Source organism: Lissotriton vulgaris, chromosome 1_1 (genome assembly GCF_964263255.1).
Source record: "Lissotriton vulgaris chromosome 1_1, aLisVul1.2, whole genome shotgun sequence".
In the NCBI taxonomy this organism is placed as follows: domain Eukaryota; kingdom Metazoa; phylum Chordata; class Amphibia; order Caudata; family Salamandridae; genus Lissotriton; species Lissotriton vulgaris.
Genome location: NC_141685.1, coordinates 346,386,342 through 346,410,189, shown reverse-complemented (window position 1 = coordinate 346,410,189; position 23,848 = coordinate 346,386,342). Strand labels below are relative to the sequence as shown.

The 23,848-nt window shown below is 44.4% G+C and overlaps 1 protein-coding gene across 2 annotated transcripts in view; it reads right to left on the bottom strand.

The window, feature by feature from the left end:
• Positions 1 to 23,848, bottom strand: part of LOC147747160 (sodium/glucose cotransporter 4-like) — a 752,240-nt gene that overhangs the window by 619,112 nt on the left and 109,280 nt on the right. For both annotated transcript variants that reach the window (XR_015307504.1, XM_086952402.1), the window contains exon 2: positions 7,177 to 7,248. Coding sequence is in view for 1 of the 2 variants with exons in the window: in XM_086952402.1 (XP_086808528.1) it covers positions 7,177 to 7,248 (72 nt within the window). In the remaining variant the exon portion in view is untranslated. The remainder of the gene's footprint in view (positions 1 to 7,176; positions 7,249 to 23,848) is intronic.

Genomic DNA, 23,848 nt, shown 5'->3' with positions numbered 1-23,848 from the left:
GAAATCAGCCCCTGGTTCCCCCAGCTCAGATAAACCGCTTTTTCTGAGTCAAGTTAAGCCAAGGAGATCCAGCTATCACACTTCCCTCCTTCTGAAGTCCAGTGACACTGAACTAAAGGAGGAGGGAAAGGTGAAGGCTTCGTGTGTCCTGCCGCATGGCCTCTGCCTTTTGCTTTACCCTACCTATTTCAGATAGTTTTGAGAAGCAAGGTAAAGACAAAGGCAGAGGACATTAGGACATTGAAATGTTGAGAGCTTCTGGCCTATATCAGTTTATATAGACTGCGGCTGCTCAATACAACTCTCAACATTCCACTGTTCTAAGTACTGTTATTGATGCAATGCAGCAGAGCAAGGGAACTTGTTGCATGAAAGGGAGAGGGCAGATATGCTCCATATTTACAAGGATATGCAGCATTTCTGCTCCCTCCTTGTCTTGGTGCACAGTGTGCTGCCTAGCGCCAAAGCAGAAACCCTTGAACCACAATGCAAGGGTGACTGCATTATGGGCAGGGCTGTTTTTGTGCAGGAATGCATACTTTCCTGCACAAAAACAACCCATCGATACATATTACTCTTTCTATGTGTGCTGCACAGATGGAGAAAATAAGAAACAAGGAGAAATACAAATATTTCTCCTTGTTAAACTCCATGGGGTTGGAGCACCTATTTGGCGCACTCCTAGGTTTATGTTTCTTTGTAAATCTGGGTTTGGGTCAAAAAACATGGGTGGATGCATGGGAACTGCCATGGCCCATCTATGTAATGCCTAACTGTTTTGCAAAGTAACGCAAGGCAGCAATATGTGCTGGGTTACCTTGTATTTACTAAACCAAGCAAAGCCATGCAAAGAGGCATTGCATGGTTTAGTGAATGGCAAAAAGTATTTGCTGTGCCACAAAGGTGATGCAAAATTATAGTGAATCTGGGCCAATATACCTAGTCAATGCTGTACCACTAGGTTCACTGGAATCGACACCTATTTTAATCAATGGAACAGTATACATGGCTGTGACCTTTCTTCCTGTGACAAAGCAATATCACTGCACATTATCTAGGCTATTTAGCCCTCCATATATTTAGAGGCCACATTTCCCACTATCTGGCTTCATGGCAGTAGCGGCTGCAGACCAGAGGTGGTGGGCAGGGGACGGAGGGGGGAGGTAAATTATAATAAAAAAATACACTTACCTTGTCTTAGAACAACCGCGGCTGCCGTCTCTTCATTCTCCGTCCTCCTCTCCACTCGGCAGGAAGCATCCAGCCTGCCAGAATTCCCTGGCCAATCACAACGCTGCCTTAGCAGTGTTGTGATTGGTCCTAGCACCATGGTTCGCCTCTCAGACAGGGACTGGAAGGCTCTGCAAGTTCTCCACCCAGGCTGTATGTAGTCAAAGCGTCATACACACTTTAGGTGCAGCCAGCACTCTTTCCCTTGTGATACACGAGGAGCCCAGCCCGCCCCCTTGGCTTCCTCTGAAAGCTGAAAGCAAAAAACTAAATGATAATAACAAACGTTATCATTTTTTTTGCATTCAGCTGGCAGCTGAAGCAGTGGGCGATGTTCCTGCACCTCAGCGGTGCTTCATGGTGCCGCACCAGTGGTGACCGTTAGACATCGAATTTATTTGGTATGGGTATTAAGTGGGCCACAAAAGGTATCTGGCCTAAATGGAGATAATATGTCCTGACATGTACCTCAGCTATAATTTGGTCAACATGGCTACCATGTTTCCAGCCTCTCCCTTGATTGGGATTGAAACCTGCATCACAATGAGTATGTGTTAGGGATTTCATGGAATGGATCAGAAGCAAGCGTATAACAGTGATTTCCATTTTATATTAGACATTGAAATTTTTGCTTCATGGCTTAATACATTGGGCATTTTCAGTTTAAATTGCAAGCTCAGACCCCAAATGCAATACTTAAGACTTCACAATATCTATATCAATCAATAAGAGGAGTTTGCACAACAATGTTTAATTGGAAACCATGCATAAATAAGAGATCATATTGTATCCATAGTAGCGTAATTCATAACTATAACATCACTTTAAACTTTGGATGTTTGAGTGAATTTATAGGGTTTTGTAATATAAGTCACTGTCAATATGTATAAAGCTAGGACTATTGGCTTTATCAAGGGGTAGCTGTATTAATATACAAGACAAGCCGAATCCTTTTGTCGAATGATCACCACATTAATATATAAGGGCAAGCCTACTGGCTTTGTCAAGGAGTCAGAACATTAATATATAATGGCAAGCATATTGGCTTTATCCACAGGTAACAACCTACAGCTTGACATGTTAACAATCATCATCAAAACTATTACATTCCCAAGCCAAATGCATCGCAGTGTTTCTGGTTGAATATTTAAATAAAACATTTGTATTCAAAACAACATTAAACTTATGTCAGAATCTTTCTTTTACATTTCTCAGGCTGCATATAACTGTCATAAAGTCAACCACAAGACGCCCCTGCATTCCAGAGATAAAGAGCGAAACATTTTAGCTCTGGAAATGCTTGAAAACTTCATAAACTTCTCCTGGGGTCATGTTCTATACAGGGTAAAGCATTTTTTGAGGGGGGGGAGTGTGGGGGCTGCTGCATCTTTACTTAAAATACATGGTGATGGTGCCCCAGCCCAGATTGGTGCACTACCATGCATAAAGATATATGTAGATTAGCCAATGAAGGCCATTATGGGACTCTTTTTGCAACGAGCAGTGAATAATAAATGAGTGTCTCTAGCCACATATTTATTATCATTTGTTATCCTCACATCTTTCATTTCTGTGACCAGCCTGGTCCCGCCTGGGACACCAATGACTCATTTTGTTGTTGAGGGCCACAAGGGTGCTCACAGGGCCACCACAGCCTTGACGACTCCCTGCAAGCAGTCCGATTCCATGGAGCTGTGCAGGAGCCAGACACACTTTTTTTTCAAAATGTGTGCCCCAGTCCCACTGGGGCACCCAACAAAATTTTTAAAGTTGATGGCCATTAGGGGAGTCCCTGGGTCCCCACGGCCCCACCTCTTCCCTGCCAGCATCCATCCTAGTTGCTGGCAGGAGCCAGCTTCATTAGTTTGTTCCCGTCTGGCAGGAGCAAACCTATTTCCTATCTGGGAGCGGGTGGGCTGAGAGTTAGGTTTACATGTCCTGCCTTCACTCTCTGGGCAGGGAACAACTCAGTGTCCTGGGTGATGAGGCCCTCAATCAATCAATCAATCATGGCATTTGGAGAGCAGACTACTTACTCGTGAGGGGCTCAATGCGCTGGGGGGTTGGGAATGTTGCTACTGCTCGAAAAGCCAGGTCTTGAGGAGTCTTCTGAAGGTCAGCAGGTCTTGGGTCAGCCGTAGGTGGGTGGGGAGGGTCTTTCAGGTCTTGGCGGCAAGGTGGGAGAATGATTTGCCACCTGAGTTCACTCTTCGGATGCCGGGGACTGTGGCGAGGGCAAAGTCGGTGGAGTGGAGCTGGCGGGTGGGGGTGTAGAAGCTGGGACGACTGTTGAAGAATGCTGGTCTGGTGTTGTGGAGTACCTTGTGTGCGTGGGTGAGGAGCTTGAAGGTTATCCTCTTGTTGACAGGAAGCCAGTGCAGGTCTCTCAGGTGGGATGTGATGTGGCTTAGGCAAGGGATGTCGGGGACCAGGCGTGCAGAGGCGTTCTGGATGTGTTGGAGCCATTTCAGGAGTTTGGCCGAGGCTCCTGCATACAGGGCGTTTCCCTAGTCCAGCCTGCTGCTGACAAGGGCCTGGGTGACCGTTTTTCTCGTCTCGTGGGGATCCACTTGCAGATCTTGCGGAGCATGCAGAGGGTGTTGAAGCAGGAGAAAGAGACGGCATTGACCTGCTTGGTCATGGAGAGAGTGGAGTTGAGGATGACCCCAAGGTTGCGTGCATGGTCGGTGGGTGTTGGAGCTGTTCCCAATGTGGTTAGCCACCAGGAGTCGTTCCAGGCTGAAGGGGTGAATCTGAGGAAGAGGACCTCTGTCTTGTCCGAGTTCAGATTCAGTCGGCTGTTCCTCATCCATTGATCGACGTCCTTCATTCCTTTGTGGAGGTTGGTTTTGGTGGTGTTAAGGTTCCTGGTGAGGTAGAGGATCAGCTGGGTGTCGTCGGCGTAGGAGATGATGTTGGGAGGCCCTGGGACACTACTGCCATCAGGTCCCGGTGGATGGGGTCCCTGGGCCCATTATATGGCTCTGGGAGGGGGACACACAGCCCTCCTCCCCAAATCAAAAAACATAAGCCCCGGAGGATCGGTACCCATGCCTTCAAAAGGCTCACCCCATTACAAGTTATTGCCCAGGGGAAGGGGTCCCCTATGCCTTCAAAGGTTTTAAGGAGGGGGTCTTCATGCCCCCCTCTCAAAATAGACACAAAGCACCAACACCCCACCCTGGCCAACCCCCTGGAGCTTTTATTTGATCTGCAGTACGGTTTAAAAAAAGAAATTGGTCTGGTCCCCAGGCACCCCATACCAGGCCAAGTGGGTCAGGGTATCCCAACCCTGTCTCCCTTATATGTTTGGTAAAGCAAGCATGAAAGGTGACAAAGGCCTTTCACCATTCCAGGCATGGTATTACAGCTTCAGCCAAACTTTTTTTCATAATTTATGCAGCACTCTAGCTTGAAAGGGCATTGTTTTGACTTATACAGATTGATTCCTTATGTCTGGACAAAGCTATACCTATACCTATACGAGCTCTAATAAGAACTAAACACATGTGTCAAGAGTTGCATCTACTCTTTCCAGGTTGACTTGGCGCTATATTACCAATCCAAGATTGTAATACTGTGCCTGGAATGGTAAACGTATTTTGGCATTTTTTAGCTTAGCGTGGATGGCACTGTGGTAATCCTAGGTTTAAGACTTCATTACTAATGATTGGGGGCGAGAAGCCATGGCTCACAACAGGTGAAGCCTTATGTGGGTCATGATGTACCTCGACTCACCCTATATATGTCCTATCATAAATATCTCGTAAAGGTAAATGCATGTAGAGTTAAGTAAAGTAAACCTATTTATACCTCCTTTCATAATATTTCGGTGGCTGATATTTCAGCCGTGATTTTCTTATACATCAATATTCAGGCCCAATAATCTAGTATGAAACTTTGTTTTTTTTTTGCTTTTCTTTATAACGCTTTCTTTCTTAAGGAGACTCCCTATACATCCCACATTCTCACAATTTTTATCTTTTGAAATTTTAGGACATTTCATTGCAATTTCGCTCCTCTCCTGATGTTGTTCAGCAGCATAAACTCTATTGTACAATTCGAATGCGGGACTAAGTCACTGTTTGATGCAACAAATAATACTACAGATGCTAACATCAATATTTTTATTATCAATTTTTTCAAACAGGATAATACTTTTCTGATTCTTTATCATAGACATCCAAGCCACTGATTCAGATAAAATTTACATGAAATCATATGACAAAGTCTGTTATTATTTTGTAAAATCTGGGAAGCCCTGTTGCCCCTTGGATGAAGATAGAACAACATTGTACAGCGCATGCAAAAGGCCTTCTACTCGGTGTGTAGGTAACACGAAAATGCTGCACAAAGCGAAACGTATATGCAAATCAGTTTCACAGAAACAAATCCAACATTGTCATGGATGCGAATGTGTGCAAAAGGTTATAGTAAAATGTTATTGTGCAGAAAGAGGGCAATGTAAGAAAAAGTGCAGCGTTGCTACATGGGCCTAACTCAGGCGCATAACATTGCCTGCAATCTTTGAAAATCGGATGTTCTCATGCCTCCCTCCTCTTGGCGAAACCATAAAAAACTGGCATCCATGGAAAAGGGTGTTGAAGAAAGATTCCCGATCTGATTTGACCTCTGCCCTGAATATGTCTTGGAGATGATGCTGAAGTGCAAAGTCATCCATCCACTTTGCCTCAAGAGCGACTAAATAAATAAGGTCTGAGAAGAGAAAGCTTGGATTCTGGACATCTCCGAGACTTTTTCCAGACCCTCCAAATCATTACTTAAGGCGCTGCAAACAACTAAAATGTTTTACTAGAATAACATTTCATATTTGGTTTTAGATAAAGCCCAAACTGACTTTTATGCATTTTTGTAACTTTGTTTCAGTTTGCAGAAAAAATCTATACAATCTCCTCATAATAAACATGTTCACATTTGACATGTTTTTAAAATAATTCCTAGTGTACTTATTACTCAGAAAGAATAAAAAGGATTGTTCTTGCAGGATACAATCTGTGATACGACCCTTGATGACATAAAGCTTCATCGATGGATTGGCTTTTACCACTGTTTTGGGAGACCCTAGTGCAGACATAGGTTAGTGGTACTACTAACTCTCAAGGGAGCTTAATAAGGCATTGGCTGGTAAGGGCCAGAGAACCCATGAGGCCTTATTCCATCAAGGGCAACAGACCTGAGCCTGGAACAACAATGTCTTACTTTGCACAGAAGTGGTAAGTTCAACAGCACCGTCATTCAGAGCTTGATTACACACGAACATACAACTACAACAATTTAGACACCATACACTGCAGATAGTCACAACATGTGTTTGGGCTGGACTGTTCCCATGAGGCACAGGGTCAGACTGATTTGCATATGGCCATGTCTGAACTGGGGTGGTGTGGAGTGCAAAAAAACAATGGATTTAGGCCCAGATCTCCGTACTGGGGCGAATCTATGACATTGTTCTACATTCTGTCCACCAATTGTTGTTTTTGCATTTGAGTGTAGGCACTCCCATCCCAATGAATCCACTGACCAATGCAGATGTGGAAAGAGTTACAAAAGGGTCTTGTGTATTTCTGGTTTACTGCCTACAGTACTGTTCTATGTCTATGTATGTTTGGGAAATGCCATACAAAACATCAGGTAAATATGTGCACATAAACCCTGATAATGAAACAGGCTCGTAATAAAATATCACTCTTCATCTGAATCGTAAAGAGGGTGATTGGTAGAAGTACAGAACGTGCAATTTTCCGATATACTCTTCTTTCTGGATAATGTGGAAGGAATACACTCTGATAAAAGTAAAAGTATTTTGCTCTAGCCTTATAATTAAAAAGAACATTCAAGAACTAAAGAAGAACATTAGTAGGAAGGTCAGAATGTGCTTGAATGTGATCGTTCCATAATCAAAATCTATATATTTCAAAAACTTACAGGGAACCATGTCATTGATCGGCCTGCAAGGAAGTATTCTCCAACCGTTCCTTGACTTGTACGTATAGAAGACTGAAAGACAAAAACATATATACTGTTCATCATATATTTTCAAGAGAATTTCAATGAGGTTGTCTTAATCTGCCTAGAACATCTGAATGAAGAACATTCATTTGACTTATGCACCAACCTTGCCTTTTACTGTGTCGATAGTAGACCTAATTTTATGATTAAGGCAATGCAAAATCCTCCAATTTCTTGAACGAATGCTCAAATCAGAGGAGAATGCAGGGGTGGAATTTACTCCACCATCAAATCCCTATGCTCTGGATTCACTTTTTCAGCATTTCTTCTAGAAATTCAAGGCTTTTCCATATCTATTCAGCTCAAAACTCTCGACTATTACTTGACTGCAATGGAACATCAACAAGACAGTCACATCAGTCAAACCTGTAGTCAGTTTTAAAATTCAAATCATTAAGCATATAACTCATCTAATCTATCAAGCGTTTCCACAGCATAGCTAGATATTAAAAATGACTACTTCCTCACATCCGAAACCATATTGCACGCTTACCAGTCTTAATTAAACAGCGATATATGTTTAAAACTATAGATACATAGGAGCTGATTTTGTACCATTGGATTTCTTTAAAAGTTATATTTTCAACTTGTCATTAGAGAAATAGGAATCAAAGTAAACGTTTTGAACAATTGCAAACAGAGTACCAATATACAGAAAAAGAGATAGAACTGTGACATGAAATGGATTTCAACAGTGCCGTGGGGCTCTGCAGCTAGGCGCCCTCTCACGCATGCATATCGTTAGATTGCCTCAATATAAATAAACACCCATACACCTAGACTTCTTCATTATAAATGCATATAGTCCCTCAAAACGAGTGGCCCAAACAATAGGCCTGTATATCAACATCCCCAAAGTTACCAATATCGCGGGCACGGGTAACTCTGGGGGTGGTGAAAATGCGGCCGATTACAAGTTGGACTTTGAGAGTCCATTAAAAGTAAGGAATTACTTGTGGAAACAGTAATTATGGGTCTGATTACCTTGGTGATATTTTCATTTTGCCTGGACTTTCACCCAGACTTTTTTCCGGTACAAAGCAGTCAAAATCGCAAGACAAACATAAACTGATAGTAGTGTTGTTAGTTCGCAAGACACGCGTGAGCACAAGCAACTGGTTGCACACATACAGAGTGGAAAATGAGCACTTACACTTGATAAACAACATTTCCCAGACTTATGTGCATAGCCCCAGCCACTAGAAGGCCAGCACAATCAGGCACACTTCTGAGTCACCTCTTTAGAGCTCCCTTGTCTGGCAAAAGTGTTTGTTCTGACTCTTCTCTTTTTGCTATAGTTCACACTTGCCTTGCTTAACACTTGACCGCTGCTGCCTACTCTCTTATTCAGTTCCCTTCAGTACCTCGGTTCCTTCCCCTTTTGTTACTGAATTCTGTCTCAGTACCTGCTTGTTAGTTTGTATCCCCTCTGGTAAGTCCAGCACCTTGTTACCGTTATGTCTAATGTATGTCCCATCTTGTTGTCCCCGTGGTTATTGTGTTCTTTCACATTTAAGTGGAGACCTTAAGACCCTTCTCTTGTCTCTGACATGCTGTGCTTACGATATTCATTTTGGGCTGTCAGGAAACAAGCATGCAAGAGTGTATCCCTCTCTCTCTCTCTCTCTCTCCCTCTCTCTCTCTCTCTCTCTCTCTCTCTCTCTCTCTGTGTATCTCTATTTCTCAAATTATGAAGCCCTTTTGAAATTATAGGTTACTGATACTCCCAGCTGTAGTGAAGACACTACGCAGATTGTAGTAAGAGAAGGAGGTTTATTCACAGGTCACGTCCATCCACGAAGGGGCATTGGAGGAACTGACTACAGAAAGAATGCAGAGCTCCAGTGACATCATGACATTCCAACCCTCGGGCTTGCACAATACCACACATCTCCCTTTGTATAAAAACAAAGAGTAATAGAATGTAAATAACAAAGGTGCTATCTAAATAAAACAAAAAGTGTGTTTGGAATAATTTCATTTAACACAACACATCGTACCCACACCCTCTTTGAAAAAGAAAAAAAAACCCTAAGAAAAATAAATAAAATAAAAGAGGAAAAAAATCACGGCAGTTTAACATGAAACAAAGTAATTCCATATCTTTGGTCTCATTAAAGTACGGACGCTCCTTCCTGTATCTTCGGTCAACATATCGCTCTTTGAACATTTCTTGATTTTACCAGGCAAAGCAAAATTCTGAGTATAACATTTCTTGGTTTCCCCAGACATGACAAGGTTATGGGGAATCAAAGCCACACGAGAAATGCCCCACCAATTCCCATCAGAGAGTTTCACATAATTCTTTCCTAGTCCATATACCTGAACAGGATCTTTGAATTTCAATAAAGCTTTTCCAACAAGAACTGGATTTTTGGCATGTGCACATTCACCTATTTTTAATCTACATTCTTTCCTCAAACCTGGATTAATTTTAACAGTTCTTTTTAGATTGGCTAGGTTGGATTTGATTTCAGCAGATTACCACCAACTATCAACACTCCCAAACTTCAGTGATATTTTTGTAACCCAATAAGGACAGAGCTCCGTGGCAGCTTCCCTACCCCTCTTCAACTCAAATGGGTATTTCCCAGTTAATGAATGCGGTGTAGTGGGACCAAACCAAGTCCTGAATAGACTTGTTAACGCTCACGTTGCTTTTGATAGAAGCTTGAATGCATTCTACTAGTATTTTGTTAAAGCGTTCAACTTTCCTGTTGCTTTGAGGATGATAAAGAGGTGTCCTCAAGTGTTTTATGGCACAATACTTTAAAAAAGAAGACATTTCTGTTGAAGTAAATTGAACTCCATTGTCAGCGAGGATCTCCCCAGGGAGTCCTTATCATGAGAACTTTCTGGAAACACTCAGGGCCTGATTCACAAAAGTAATCTGTGACAAAATCCTAATTTTACGACTTTCATTATTCACAAAAGGGTTTTAGGAGTAGTAAAGTTAGGAATCCTAACTTTACAACTTTCAGTATACACAGAAGGCATTTAGGAGTAGCAAAGTTAGTATTCCTAACTTTACTACTCCTAAACTGAGACAAAATACTAACTTTATGACTTTCGGTATTCACAAAAGGCTTTTAGGAGGAGGGTTTTGTCTCAGTTTAGGAGTAGTAAAGTTAGGAATACTAACTTTACTTATCCTAAATGTATTTTGTGAATACCCAAAGCAGTAAAGGTAATGCATCGCTTCAGAGGAGCTGCGAGGCTGCAATGTGGAGTGTGGCATCGTGCAATGTGGGTCTTTGTGGAAGTACTGATCCTCGCAGCAGAGGAGATGCATTGTTTCACTAGGGCCACAGAGACTGGCAGAGCACCTTAAGCCCACTTCCAAGGCTCCAGAACTGGGATGGCACCATTTGTCAGGGAGCACTCGGAGATGACTTCTGTTTAATGTTTATGTTCTTCCTGGGTCTGAACACGACACAATACATTTAAATTTCTTTTATCAAATAGATATCTCCCTTGGTTCAAATAAAAACAAGCAGATACTCCTAATGTGGGATTTTAATGCAAAAATCTCTACTTCTCTACTTCATGCATTTCGCCGATGACACGCAGCTGGCTATCTCCCTATCGCGTGCACCCGGTCTTGCGATGGACAGTTTCAGGGATTGCATGCAAGAACTTGCAACCTGGATGTCCACCAACTGCCTTAAATTAAACGGCAACAAGACCGAGGTGCTCGTTGTGGGGAGGGATCCATCTGCCTGGTCATCGGCATGGTGGCCTCCATGCCTGGGTGAGGCTCCCATACCCCGCCAGGGAGTCAAAAACCTTGGCGTATGGCTCGACGCCGACCTATCTTTTGGACCCCAAATAGACCGAGTGGCAGGGGTCTGTTTTGGCGTCTTAAAAACTATAAGGAAGGTCCTTGACCTCCTCCCTATGTCCGCACGGAAAACACTGGTACACGCCCTTGTGACATCACGCCTAGACTACGGCAACCTACTTTACCTGGGTACCACCTGTAAGGCCATGAATCGCCTCCAGGTAATACAGAATGCGGCAGCCCGTCTCATCCTAAAAATCCCTAAACGATCAGACACCAAGGCCGCTCTCAAAACTCTCCACTGGCTGCCAGTAAAAAGCAGAGTGGAATTTAAAGCCCTCTGTACCTGTCACCGCATCCTGGCCAAGAAAACGCCTATTCCACTCCAGAACTTTGTGACAAGGTATACACCATCACGCGATTTGCGCTCCTCATTTGGGGGCCTACTTCAGGTTCCTAGGGTCAAAAGGGCCCGTATGGGCGGACGATCCTTCCGCCATCTGGCAGCGAAAAGCTGGAATTCCCTCCCTCTCCATCTCCGCCTTGATCCTTCCGAATCCAGCTTCCGAAAGAATCTAAAAACATACCTGTTCTCCAGATAATTGGTTTCTCGTCTCCCTAACTTCGTCCAGAGTTCTTTAGTTGTAGCGCGGGGACACGCGTCTGCGTAACCAAGCGCTTTATAAGCTACCCTTATTATTATTATTCTGAATTCCGAACTTGAAGAATCTTGCTCTATTCCAGTGGCAGTATTCTCAGAAAATATTAGAGCTAATAAAAGGGGGAACATTTTATTGTAAAAAATCAATGAATTCAATGGAATAATTTTAAATGGGAGAATGAGAGGAGATGTGCCGGGCTCATAGACGCGAAAAGGTCCAACAGGGCTATCTATTCTGGACTATGCTATCAGCAGTTACGACTTGTTCAATAAACTTCGCAGTTTCTCAATACCTCCATCTTCAGCCAGCTTTTACATGGTCTTTATCACAAGGTAGGGGGGAGGAATTACTCAAAGAAAAACCAGGTCAAATACTGTGGAGCAGCAAGAACTATAAGCACATTTACAAAAAAATTATGCGATTATGGAGTTCCAGCTGTATGAGCAAATCAATAAGAGAGTCAACTCAATCTCTAATTTTGAAAGCTACTACTACTATGCAGAAGAAGCCTCTTCCCAGTAAAGATAGCCCACAAATGACAAAAGATCTGTCAGTAAAACTCCTGTCTAAGAAATTAAATCAGCTGATTAGGTTGCAATTTACAAACTTCTCCCCTACTAGGAAGGCCAAAATTTCATCCTGAAGAAAGGGAAAAAAAAGGCTTAACATGAAAACGAATAGAACAAAAATGAATAGATGTTGGGTAGACCTGCAAGAAGCAGTGCGTCTAAAAAATTCTAAAGCCTTTTGGGATATAGTTGCAGAAGCTAGTGGAACCAAAACACCACCAAGAGCAACTCCAGTCCCACAAAAAGAATGGGTCGCTTATTTATCCAAATTATATGAGGAAAATCTACCTTCTATTGATATCGGGAAATCTCTATGCGATGAACGACCAGCAGATAAAGTCACTTACTGATCAGTAAATTGTCATATACATAAGGAAAGTGAGAAATACAGCAGCAATGGGACCAGACAGGATTCCGGTGAAGGTCCTAAAAGAAACATCGAAGGATGGAGTAAAGACTTGGCCCCCCTATTTATGTACTGCTATAGAACTGGCCAAATTCTGAACTCATGGACGGGCAGTATAGTAGTTCTAAAGGTTCCCGCTTTTCTCCAATTAATTATCGTTAGATTGCCCTCCTTGATGCTACTGGAAAAATATTTGCGGCCAGCATTTTGGAACAACTGAATGACTGGGCCAGAGGTAGGGGGTAATTCCTACGGGACAAGCAGGCTTTCATCAAAACCACTCTGTGATTGATAATATCACCATCTTGCAAACTAGTATAGAAACATATGTGATTAGTAGAGCTCAGTTAGTTTTTAGTTTATTTGTAGATTTTTCTACAGCTTTCAAAAAGGTGGATAGGCCTTCTATGTGGAGGAAACTATTGAAGTTAAGTGTTCCGATAAGTCTGCTAAGAATAATAGTAGCACTTCACACAACCACATGGTGTAAGGTACATATGGGAGGAGATAAGGGCTTAACTCAACAGAGATTTCTACGCAAAACGTGCTCAAGCAAGGATGTTTACTTAACCCCCCTCCTCTTTACACTATTCCTTAGCGATTTCCCGGACTGTTTCCAGGAGGTAAATCATTTCCTGCCTCAATTAGCAACACAAAAAATCCATCTTTTAATGTATGCCGATGACTTGGTTTTATTTGATTCAACCCCAATTGGGCTGCAGCATAATATGGAGGCTCTTTTTAATTATACTGAAAGACATTTTTTAAGAATAAATATTTCAAAAACAACAATCGTACCATTTAGAGGTAGGAAAAAAGCTATAGCTTTTACCTAGAAACCAGGAGGAATAACATTAGAAATAGCATCTACTTACATCTATTTAGGGAGAGTTTTCTCTCAGTCCACTCGTACTGCTTCGCACTTTCAGCGGACTGAACTAAAAACAGGGTCCCATGTTAGTGCTATAAAAAAGTTGTATTTCTCTACTGGGAGGCAACATTTTTTAGCTCTCCTTGAAGTTTATAGAACAAAGATCACCTTTCCTAACATCTGGTCTAGAATATATTTCTATAAATTGTTGGGGTTATTTAAATCTCAAGGAGGGAAAACTCTTGTGTATGCTTACGACTACAAGCCAAGCCACTCCCATTCAGGCACGTCGATTGGAATTAGGGGTAGTGAGTGCATATGCGAGAGCTTTGGCAAACCTTGTCAGATGGGCTTACAATTTACTACATGCACCTGATGGTACATTAAGAGCAATTTTACATCAGGAAACTTTTAAGGGGGATCCAGCAGTATATACTTTTAAACAAAATTTAGAGATCTCTTTGCAGCACTTTCAATGCTCCAAGAACCTTTTACAAAGTTAATCCCCGCACTCTTGAAGTTTTTTTTGAAAAAAATCTACTCAGAGGCTGAGCTACGAAATGGATAAACTTTATTGTCAACAGTTATCGCATTACAAGTTTGCGTTAGCTATGGTGCAGTATAAAGAGATGCCAAAATATTTGAGTTTTACACTGGGCCACAAGGTTAGGCGTTGCATCCTGATGCTAAGGCTGGGCACACTACCGTTAAAAGATGTAACAAAAAAGTGGGACAGAAACTTTAACAAAATAGGCTAATGTGATTTGTGCAATAAAGGAATTCAAGATTTGGAACATGTCCTATTTGTCTGTCCAAATAGCAGTTTGGTTGATGCACTCTCTCGATTTTTAAAACCTATTTGTATAAAATATAATATTTTAAGAATTATGCATCTGATTGAGATTATAAGAACCCCACCTGATGAATTTGTATGTTACAAAGTTTTTAACTTTTTAAAAGTGTTATTCCAGCTATTTTAGAGACAAATAAGCTAAGAACAATAATCCATTTTGCTTATAAAGAATTTCATGATATATTGTAATACTATGGGACTGGAAATTTGTGTATATTATCTTAACATATTGTGGATCTCGAACAAGGTCTATATCAATCAATAAATTTTAATTTCAATTGTTGGGGGTTTGTCTGAGAGAGAGAGTGCAAGTTGCATGTTGTCACTGTATGAAAGGATGTTGTGTGTGTGGATTACATTGGCCAGAGGGATCCTGTATCCATTCAAGATAGTGGAGGGCGTTACGCTGATGAGTTTGCAGGCTTCTGAGGAGTAAGGGTCCAGCTTACAGCTTCTGTTCTATATGTTAAGAAGAAGCGGACCCAGTTGAGAGCAGGTCCTTCGATGTTAATCTCGTGCAGGTGGGGTGTGAGACTGTTGCAAATGCTACAGAGAGGTTCAGGAGAATGAGGGTTGCTGTCTCTCCTCTGTCAAGGATCATGTGGATGTTATCTGTGGCAACAATGGATACTGTTTCTGTAATGTGGTTAGGCCTGAACCCAGAGCGTATGTTGTCAAGGAGCTGGTAGTTGCAGAGGTGGTCGATGAGGCAATGGTTGATAGGTTTCACTAAAACCGTAATCAGATATGGTGGAATGGAGAAGTCTAAAAACACACATTTTCCTAACATTTATGTGAAAGAAAGTTTCAGCATCTGCTGGGATCTACACATTTCCCATCATCTAGTATTTCCATATTTCTCACAATAAAAACACCACCCCATTTGCGTGGCTCAGCCTAGTTCCCACGACACAAAGGCCCAAAAGTGCTACATTGAAACATCAGCAACAGGGGTAGCTTAGGTTTTTGAATCCTCGCTTGGATGCCACCCGTTGTAACACATGAAACCAAGACATTTTTAAATAAAAAACGAAATCAAGGGAGACTCCAGGAAGGTGTGCCTTGAGTTGATCTGATTATCCGATTGGAAAACCTCAAATATTGCCTATGATCATGCATTTTCTTCATATGTCTGTGACGGAAAGTAACAGAATCAGCAAGGATTCAAAAATTCCTAACACTCAGCATTTCTACACTTATTTCAATAGAAATGCTGCCCGACTTGTGTGACTGCACTGAATTGAATGCCAGTGCAACAATCCACCTGTTTAGTAGCATACTATATTATTCTAATTTCCACTGCTGCCAATACTGTTCCTTCTAAAATAACCCAAAAAACCCCTTTTCTGTGAAAGACGCTTTATTTCATGCTTCTTGTAAATATCCCTTTGCTCATTCATGTTTTTAATTTCTGACTGGTGCCCCTGATAATGTCGCTCCTTTTCACTTTCTCTGATAACATTTTCTGCCCACTTGGCCCAATAGCCCTGCCCTCTTGTACCCCTTGACTATTACACCATCCCAGTTCACTTTTTTAAATCTTTCCTGTTCACGGAGTTATCACTGTCTAGCCTCAAATCCATTGCCTCCCCTGAGCACCACTTTCTTTGTTATTGCAATAAACCCAAGTCTCCCTTCATTTCTCCTGACATTTTGTTTTTGAGGAGTCTGGTGTGCCTCCTTTACCCTTTCTCCAGGGGTGGCTCCCACTCAGGGGCAGAGGAGCGGCACCCCGCCTGCTGAAAGCACGGCAGGCAAACACAAATAAATAAAATGGCATGTGAATGCCATTTCATTTATACGCCACTGCACCGGCTCACGCTGTGTACACTGCGAGAGTGGTGGCGGGTCTGAATACCGCAAATGCAGGATGACAGCACAGGTCTCATTGCGCGTGTCAGATTAGCTGGCAGCCCGACATTCGCACTGTAGACACAGCAATCCAAAGGCTGTGGAACAGCCTGGGGATTGCTGGCACAGACCCCAGACTGAAAATGAGCACTGGATGAGCCTGGTCCTAACAATCCTGGAGCTGCTCTCACAGCATTAGAGCAGCTCCAGGATTGGTTGAAGTTGAGTTCAGCAAGTTCTCCCTTTTCCTGCTTATGGATAGCAAACAGAATTGCTGCACTGGTCGTGCTCTAGCTCATGAATTTATGGTGAGTTGTGCGCCTTCATGCCCGCCATTTATTTATTTAAGTTAGCTCCCACTGCCTTCCTCCTTATGCTCCAAACTTACATTCCATACCCCTCTGCCAGTGTCCTGCATTTCTAGATACCTTTTTAATTAATTTGGTTTTAGAAACAGGATTTCATGATTTTTTTCGGATCACACAGCACTAAGGTTGTTGGTATTGAGGGGCCGATTAGGACGGTGGACGGACTTTGTCCGTCCGCAATCCCATCGTAGGAAGGGACTGTCTGCCACAGGGGCGGAGGTCCCGTGCAACGAATTAGGATGCTCCCGCCACAGTGGCGGGGGCATCCCGCATTTCTAACATTGCGGCGGGAGGTACTGAAAGCACCGTCCGCCGCAATGCTAAAAATGCATGTTGTGCGTTTCAAAGCACAACATGACAGGCACCGCGCGGTGCCTGCCATGTTGTACTTTAAAACGCAGGGTGGGTACCATAGGTACCCCCCATGTGCACCCCCAACCCCCATTCACCCTGGGGGCCCAAGCAAAGACCGTATGCCTTTCCACGGTGGCAATGCCGCTGTGGAAATGCATAGGACCGCCGGCATCTTAATATGGTTGGCGGTGTCTCGCAGACACCGCCACCATATGTGAGCACCTTTTTCCGCTGGTCGTGAAGGCGACCGGTGGAAAAGCGGCGGACGGTCTTGCCGTCCGCCGCGGACTCCCCTGCCATCCTAATGTGGCGGAGGGTCATTTCTGTGAGGATGGCGGACGGATTGCCGCCAGCCTGGTGGGGGCAATCCGTCCGCCATCCTAATCGGCCCCTTAGTTAGTATGCGGAAGATCTGAATGCGGATCTTAAGGTAAGGCTAGGAGAATTGGTGAAGTTGAGCAATATTGCAAATCAGAAGGTCAAGGGGCACCGCAGCAATAAACCACCATTTTCCTGAATAGGACATAAAATGTTTTTTGGCACCTTTTGTCCAAGAGAACCACTAGTTTCATCTTGCAACTCTTTTTTGTGGTCACGAAGAACAACAAATACACAATCTCATCAATATCTATGAATTAAAAACAATTGAACAAAATGAGTCCCTTGTCATACATTTTAAAGTTCGAGGAATGAAAGCGATTGTAACAATTTACCAATTGAGGGAGCATCTTGAAAATGAGTTGGATGGGTATGACTTTGCGTACTTTTTACATTATGTAGTGTAATTTCACCACCATATGTGATGTTGCCCAACCCTTGACAAATTTAAAGCTTTACAAACATATTTTCTTTCTTTAATTGTTTTAAAGAACATCTGAAGATTTGTGTTTTTTTGTAATTGAAACTCAATGGGGATTATTTACAAGAAAATGACTCATCTGTATAGATGCGTCAGTTTCCCTGCACCACCATGGATTGTAAATACTGCACACACAGGTATAATGTGGCACAGGGCTTTACAAGGTGATGCATCTCCCTTGTCACATTGTAAATGGGCAGCAACGTAGAGCTTTGTTTACGCCGACGCTGCGTCACAAAAAGTGACACAAAAGCGGTGAAAAAGGGTTGCAATTGGCTTGTAAATCAGCCCCAAGGTGTCTGACTTGATAGGAGCTTTGAGTGTGGAGCATTGTTTAAGCTTTCTTGCTTGATAACTCTTGTCAATGTGTTCTGTTTCCTCAAAAGGAAAAAACACAGTTGCCTTGGCAGGGGAACTCATTCTTTGTAACAAATGATAATGTTCTTAAGACGGCACCTAAGTGATACACAGGGCGACTCATAATTTGCTGTTGTGAGGAAGGTGGGGTGGATTGGTAATCTCTAGGAGCAAGATTTCAGCTTTTTCCACATTCAGGCAAAAATCCCTTTTTTTCTGCATTGAGCTTGTGACAGGGAGTGTGTTGTGTTTGGTAGGGTTCCAGAGTTGTCTTCAAGCTTCAGGTGGAGCTATGTGTCTTCCGCATACATGAGATATCTTTTGTCTTTAGACTCTTGGTAAGAGGGGTCATAGAGATGTTGAATATTTTGAGTGATAATGCAGTGCTTTGAGAAACTTCACTTGTGATTTTGGAAAGTCTATAAAACTATGAAAACTATTTTTGACCCAAAGGATATAATTTTGTCATAAGATCATTTGAAAGTTAATGTTAATACATTTCTAAATTATATGAATACCAAAAAAGGCATCCTGGCGCTATTTCAGTAAGAATATTGGACTGGGAGAGGGAGAAAGTTAGACCCTAAATATTTAATGGCCAGATGGGAATAGCCAAATCTCTAATTGTTTTTTAAAACTAAGTAATTTGGGCTTTGCTCTGATATAGTCCGGGAGTGCATACCACGATTTATAGGCAATGTGGGAGAAACGTCTTCCTACCCAGTGGGCTTTCTTTTTTTTTTTTTTAAATTTTTGAAAACCTTTATTGTGCTTCAACCAGTGGGCTTTCTTGATCCTAGGGACCACTACCATATTGACAGTGGAATATTACAGAGTACGCGTGCATGCTGCTAAGAGAAAACAGGAACTGGTAGAGGCAAAATGAATGAAGCTTAGCAATATTGATTTCCTGCAAATCAGATTTAGGATATTGCTATTACGAATTTATAAAGCTCTTTTTAGTTTTATTAGAGATTCTTAATGGGTAGCAAATAGATCAACCTCATGCATATTAATGAGTAGGTAGCAATTTGCGACCGACTAGGATTCACTGCCATCTCAAGGAAGGTGGCCTGCTGGGGTCAACAGAGCACCATGTCTGTGATTGCTTTAAAATAAAGCATTTTTTTTTTCTTTAATACAGCCCATTTTCCTCAAAGGAAAATAGGATGTGTTTAAAAAGCAAAAAAAATTAACTGTTTATGTTAAATTTGTTAAGAGCAGGCAGTGGTCCCAGGGACCACTGCCTGCTCTTAAAAGATATTTATTCATCCATTCCCCAAAGGGGAATGGGTCCTTTGGGGTCTCCTTCCCATTTGCGAATGGATTTAGTAGGTGGTAAATTGCAAATGTTTTGCGACCACATTTTGTTTGCAAAACATTAGTACATAGCACTACAAACTGGTATTAGGAAAGAAAGCCCTAAGCACGGGGGTGTAACAAAGCCCCCGCTGCCCCCGCGTTGTGTTGAGGCCCCCCAAGTTCCAGGGTCCCAGGGGCCCTTTTACTTCATGATGAATTAAATGGTGCGCTCAGTGCGCACGGCACGCCCGGCCTTTTAATAAATTAAATGGTGCGCACAGCACCCACTGGCCCGGACCCGGCTGAGCCTCAGAGGTTCATCAGTAATATGGTGCGTATGTACGCATGCCCAGTCGGGTCGGGCCTCTCAGAGGCTCGCCTCGCTCTTCATTAATGAAAAGGTGTGCAACTGCTGCACACGAGCGGGCCCCGACCGAGCCTCTGAGGCTCTTTATATTAATGGTGAGTCAGGGTGGGTGCGCATGGTGCCGTGGACTTCAGGGGGAGGCAGGGGGCAGGGCTGGGGACCAATGCCCTGATTGAATTTGTCATGCCCATGGAGCGTGCACAATAAGAAGTGCACATGAAACAGTGACTGAGGAATGGCTTCCCAGAACCCTGCCACGCTCCTATGCCAGAGACTAAGAGAAGGACTGGCCAAAGTCCCTCACCGGCCATAATTTAAATAAATTTATTACTAGCCCCCCCGCCCCTTGCTCTGCCCTGCCCCTTTCTTCTGATTCTTCTACCTGCCCGGCCTGCCCGCTCGCGCCTACTGACCTCTGAAGCTTAGCTGCAGGCCAGGCCCAGCCCTCAGGTCAGGTGAGTCTGTAGGGCTAGTAGGCAGGAGTAGTGGTCAGATGTGTCGGGGGCTGGCTCTGTGGGTTCAGGCGCTTGGACTGCTCTGTGCCCACCCGGCCCTGGTGCAGTCCGGGGACCCGGAAGCTCTCACTTGGTCAGCTTGTCTCTGTTTATAGTATCTTCCGCTTAAGCCATCTCCCCCCTTTGCGCTCTCTCTTGTCTGTCACTCTGTCTATAGAATATGCTATTCGTCCTCTCTGTCACGCTCCCTCTCGCAGACTCTCTGCATTTATCGACGATTTTAGCTGCGGCCTCTGTCTCTTTTACCACAGGCCACTGGAATGAGTGATTCAACGACCATGGTGTTTTCCGCTTAATTATCTGTTTGCCACACTTGTCACATGACGCAAAATATGCTGCATAATTAGCACTTTTCAAAGAAAAATGTTTCTACCTCAAAAGGATGAAAACACGTGGTAGGGTTGACTGCTCACCTTTCAACTATGAATCCCTCTATACAAGTGCTGACCTGCTACAAATAAAGCGCACCCTTTTCTCACATAGTATTACTGCCTTAAAAAGGATAACGCTGTAAATAATACTGACATAGAATATGCCGCCTGTGGCAAAGTTTGGTCTTCTTTAGCCACAGAAGTGCAAGTGTCCCTGTTTATAGACAACTGAACCCTCTTTCTTTTTTTTTTTTTTTTTTGAAAACCTTTATTGAGCCTACACAGTCATTACACAGCTTGTCGCCTACAACCCAACCGGGCCGGCCTCTAAGAAAGCGTTAAGCAAATAAATATGCATTATTACAGTACAATTACACCTGCGGTCGTGAGGACATGAGGATGAAGCTCCAAAAAGAAATTGTGAAGCAGGGATTGCGAGTGGTCCATGTCGAATTAGGAGGTTTTCGTTTTCTGTTTTGTACCTAAAAAGAACATTCAAACTTCGGGAAACACTTTGCCATCGATACAGGAAACTTAATGCCAGTTAGGTGGAAGCGTACTTCTGAGTCCATGCCAACAGCACTTTGCACACCTTGGTAGGCACCGTATTAGTCGTCCCATTCCGTTACCCCGCCCCCACCCGGTGTCGCCCCCCCCCCACCATCAAGCCCTCCCCGCACATTCACTCTTCCTCGTCCGACTCTAGTGTGTCACCTTCAGGAAGTGGCTCACAAATCTCACCTCGGTAAGCATTCCATGGGGACCAAACTTTGTTCCACTTGGCCGGGCACCCCCTGGTCAAATACACTGCCCGTTCCGTGACCATGGCCCTGTCCATATTAACACACCATTGTGAAGCCTTCGGTAGATCCGCCACCCCCCAGCGCTGTGCGATATCCCTCTTAGCCATCATCATACCAATCGTTACCCATAGGCGGCCATGCCGGGACAAGTCAGTTGGTTCCCACACATTAAGAAGGCAGCGACGAGGCTCTGGATGCACGGAGACCTCCAGCACTTGTGAGACGGTGCGCAGGACCTGACGCCAATAGGTTTGTATAAGGGAGCAGTCCCAGAGTGTGTGGAATAGTGTGCCCTCCTCCCCGCAGCCCCGTAAGCAGAAGGGGTCAGGGGCTCGCTGTATGTGGTGAAGCAATGTTCTGGTGTAATATGTTCTGTGCAGAACTTTGAGTTGGATGAGTCTCATTCTAGAGGATATGCCCGCTTCTTTAGGGGATGCCAGTGCCTCATTCCATTCGTGTTCATCCATCTCTCCCACGTCCTGTTCCCATTTTCCCTTAAGAGGCACTAGCGGGTCTGGGGAATTATTTAGGAGTTTCCGGTAGGTAAGGGAGGTGGCCTTTTCCACCATATAGTCAGTCAAGAGGCGATCTTCTAGCGGGGACGACTCTGGGAGAGTTGACCCCACCGGAATAACCGCCAGCAGAGCATGACGAATTTGGACATACCGATAGGTTTCATGTGGTCCCATTTCGTAGAGTTCCTTCAGGCGGTCAAACGCGATGACAGCCCCACGGTCCCACATGTCCCCCACTGTTGAGATGCCAATATCGTCCCAGCGGGAGAACCCCTTGCTGGTCCGAAGGTTGCCCAGAGCACGTGAGTCCCAGAGTGGAGTGAGCTTGGTGATAGTATCTTTCCATCCCAGCGCAGCGGTGGCTGCATGCCAGGTGGACACCGTGATCTTAGTGGGCCCCTTCAACGACCTGAGTTTACGTTTATCGTAAAGCGGGGCCAGCAGGGTACCAGCCCCCAGCTGGGCCCGATCCGCCTGGAATGCAGGGTCCCATTGCGATGCGTGCAGCCATTAATTGATCGGCCGAAGCTGGGCCGCCCAATAGTAAAGTTGGAGGTTAGGAAGTGCGATGCCACCCTCGTACCAGCCCTTACAGAGCTTGGCGTGAGCTATCCGTGCCGGGCGATTATTCCATAGCAGACCAGAGACCACCGCCGCCACCCTCTTGAAGTACCTGGGGGGCACCGCAAAAGGGGTATTGTCCAGAATATATAGAAAGCGGGGCAGGGATTTCATTTTGAAGAGGGCTGCTTTCCCCAGCATCGTTAGCGGTAAACCTGCCCAGAAGCTCGCATCTCGCCTGAGGCGGTCCAGCGGTGGCGCCAGGTTCAATCTTTCGTATTCCGCCGGGTCACTCGTGACGTGAATACCAAGATACTTAAATGACGAGCCGGCCAGTCGCAGGGGGCAGGCAGAGCCAACCGCGGGTGGGCCGCCCGTCAGGGCGTACAATTCGGATTTAGTCCAATTAATGGTGTAGCCAGACACCTCCCCGTGGGCATTGCAGATGCGTAAGAGAGCCGGAATGCCGTGTTCAGGATCCGTCAGGTAGACCAGCATATCATCCGCGTAGAGCGAAATGCGGTCTTTCCAGCCCTCCCTCCATTGAATCCCCTTAAGCAAGGGGGTGGTCCTAATGCGGATTGCCAAAGGCTCTAGCGACAGCGCAAATAGCAGGGGGGAAAGAGGGCAACCCTGTCGGGTGCCACGCTTGAGCGGGAAGGAGCGTGAAATGTGGCCATTCGCCACCACATGCGCTACCGGCATGGTGTACAGCAGTTTTACCCATGAGATGAAGACAGGGCCAAAACCCATGTACTGGAGAACCTCAAAGAGATAAGCCCACTCGACCATGTCAAAGGCCATCTTTGCATCCAGGGCCAAGATGGCCGCGGGTTCGCCGATTTCATCCGTTTTGGCCATTACCCCATGCACCCGTCGTAGATTGAGTGAGGTGTTTCTGTGGGGCATAAACCCCGACTGGTCCGGGTGAATTAGGTCAGAGAGGTGGGGCATGAGACGATTTGCCAGAAGTTTCGCCAGAATTTTGCTTTCTGCGTTAAGTAAGGATATAGGGCGGTATGAGGAGCATTCCTCCGGGGGCTTACCAGGCTTAGGAATAGCCACAATCGTGGCCGTTCGTTGGTCTAACGGGAGTACCCCCGTAGTACGGCACTCCTCATACATTCGGAGCAGGTATGGGCTAAGAACAGCAGTGCGGTCTTGGAACCACTCAATTGGGATGCCGTTCGGTCCGAGCGCTTTGCCCGTATGTAGGGCCCCAA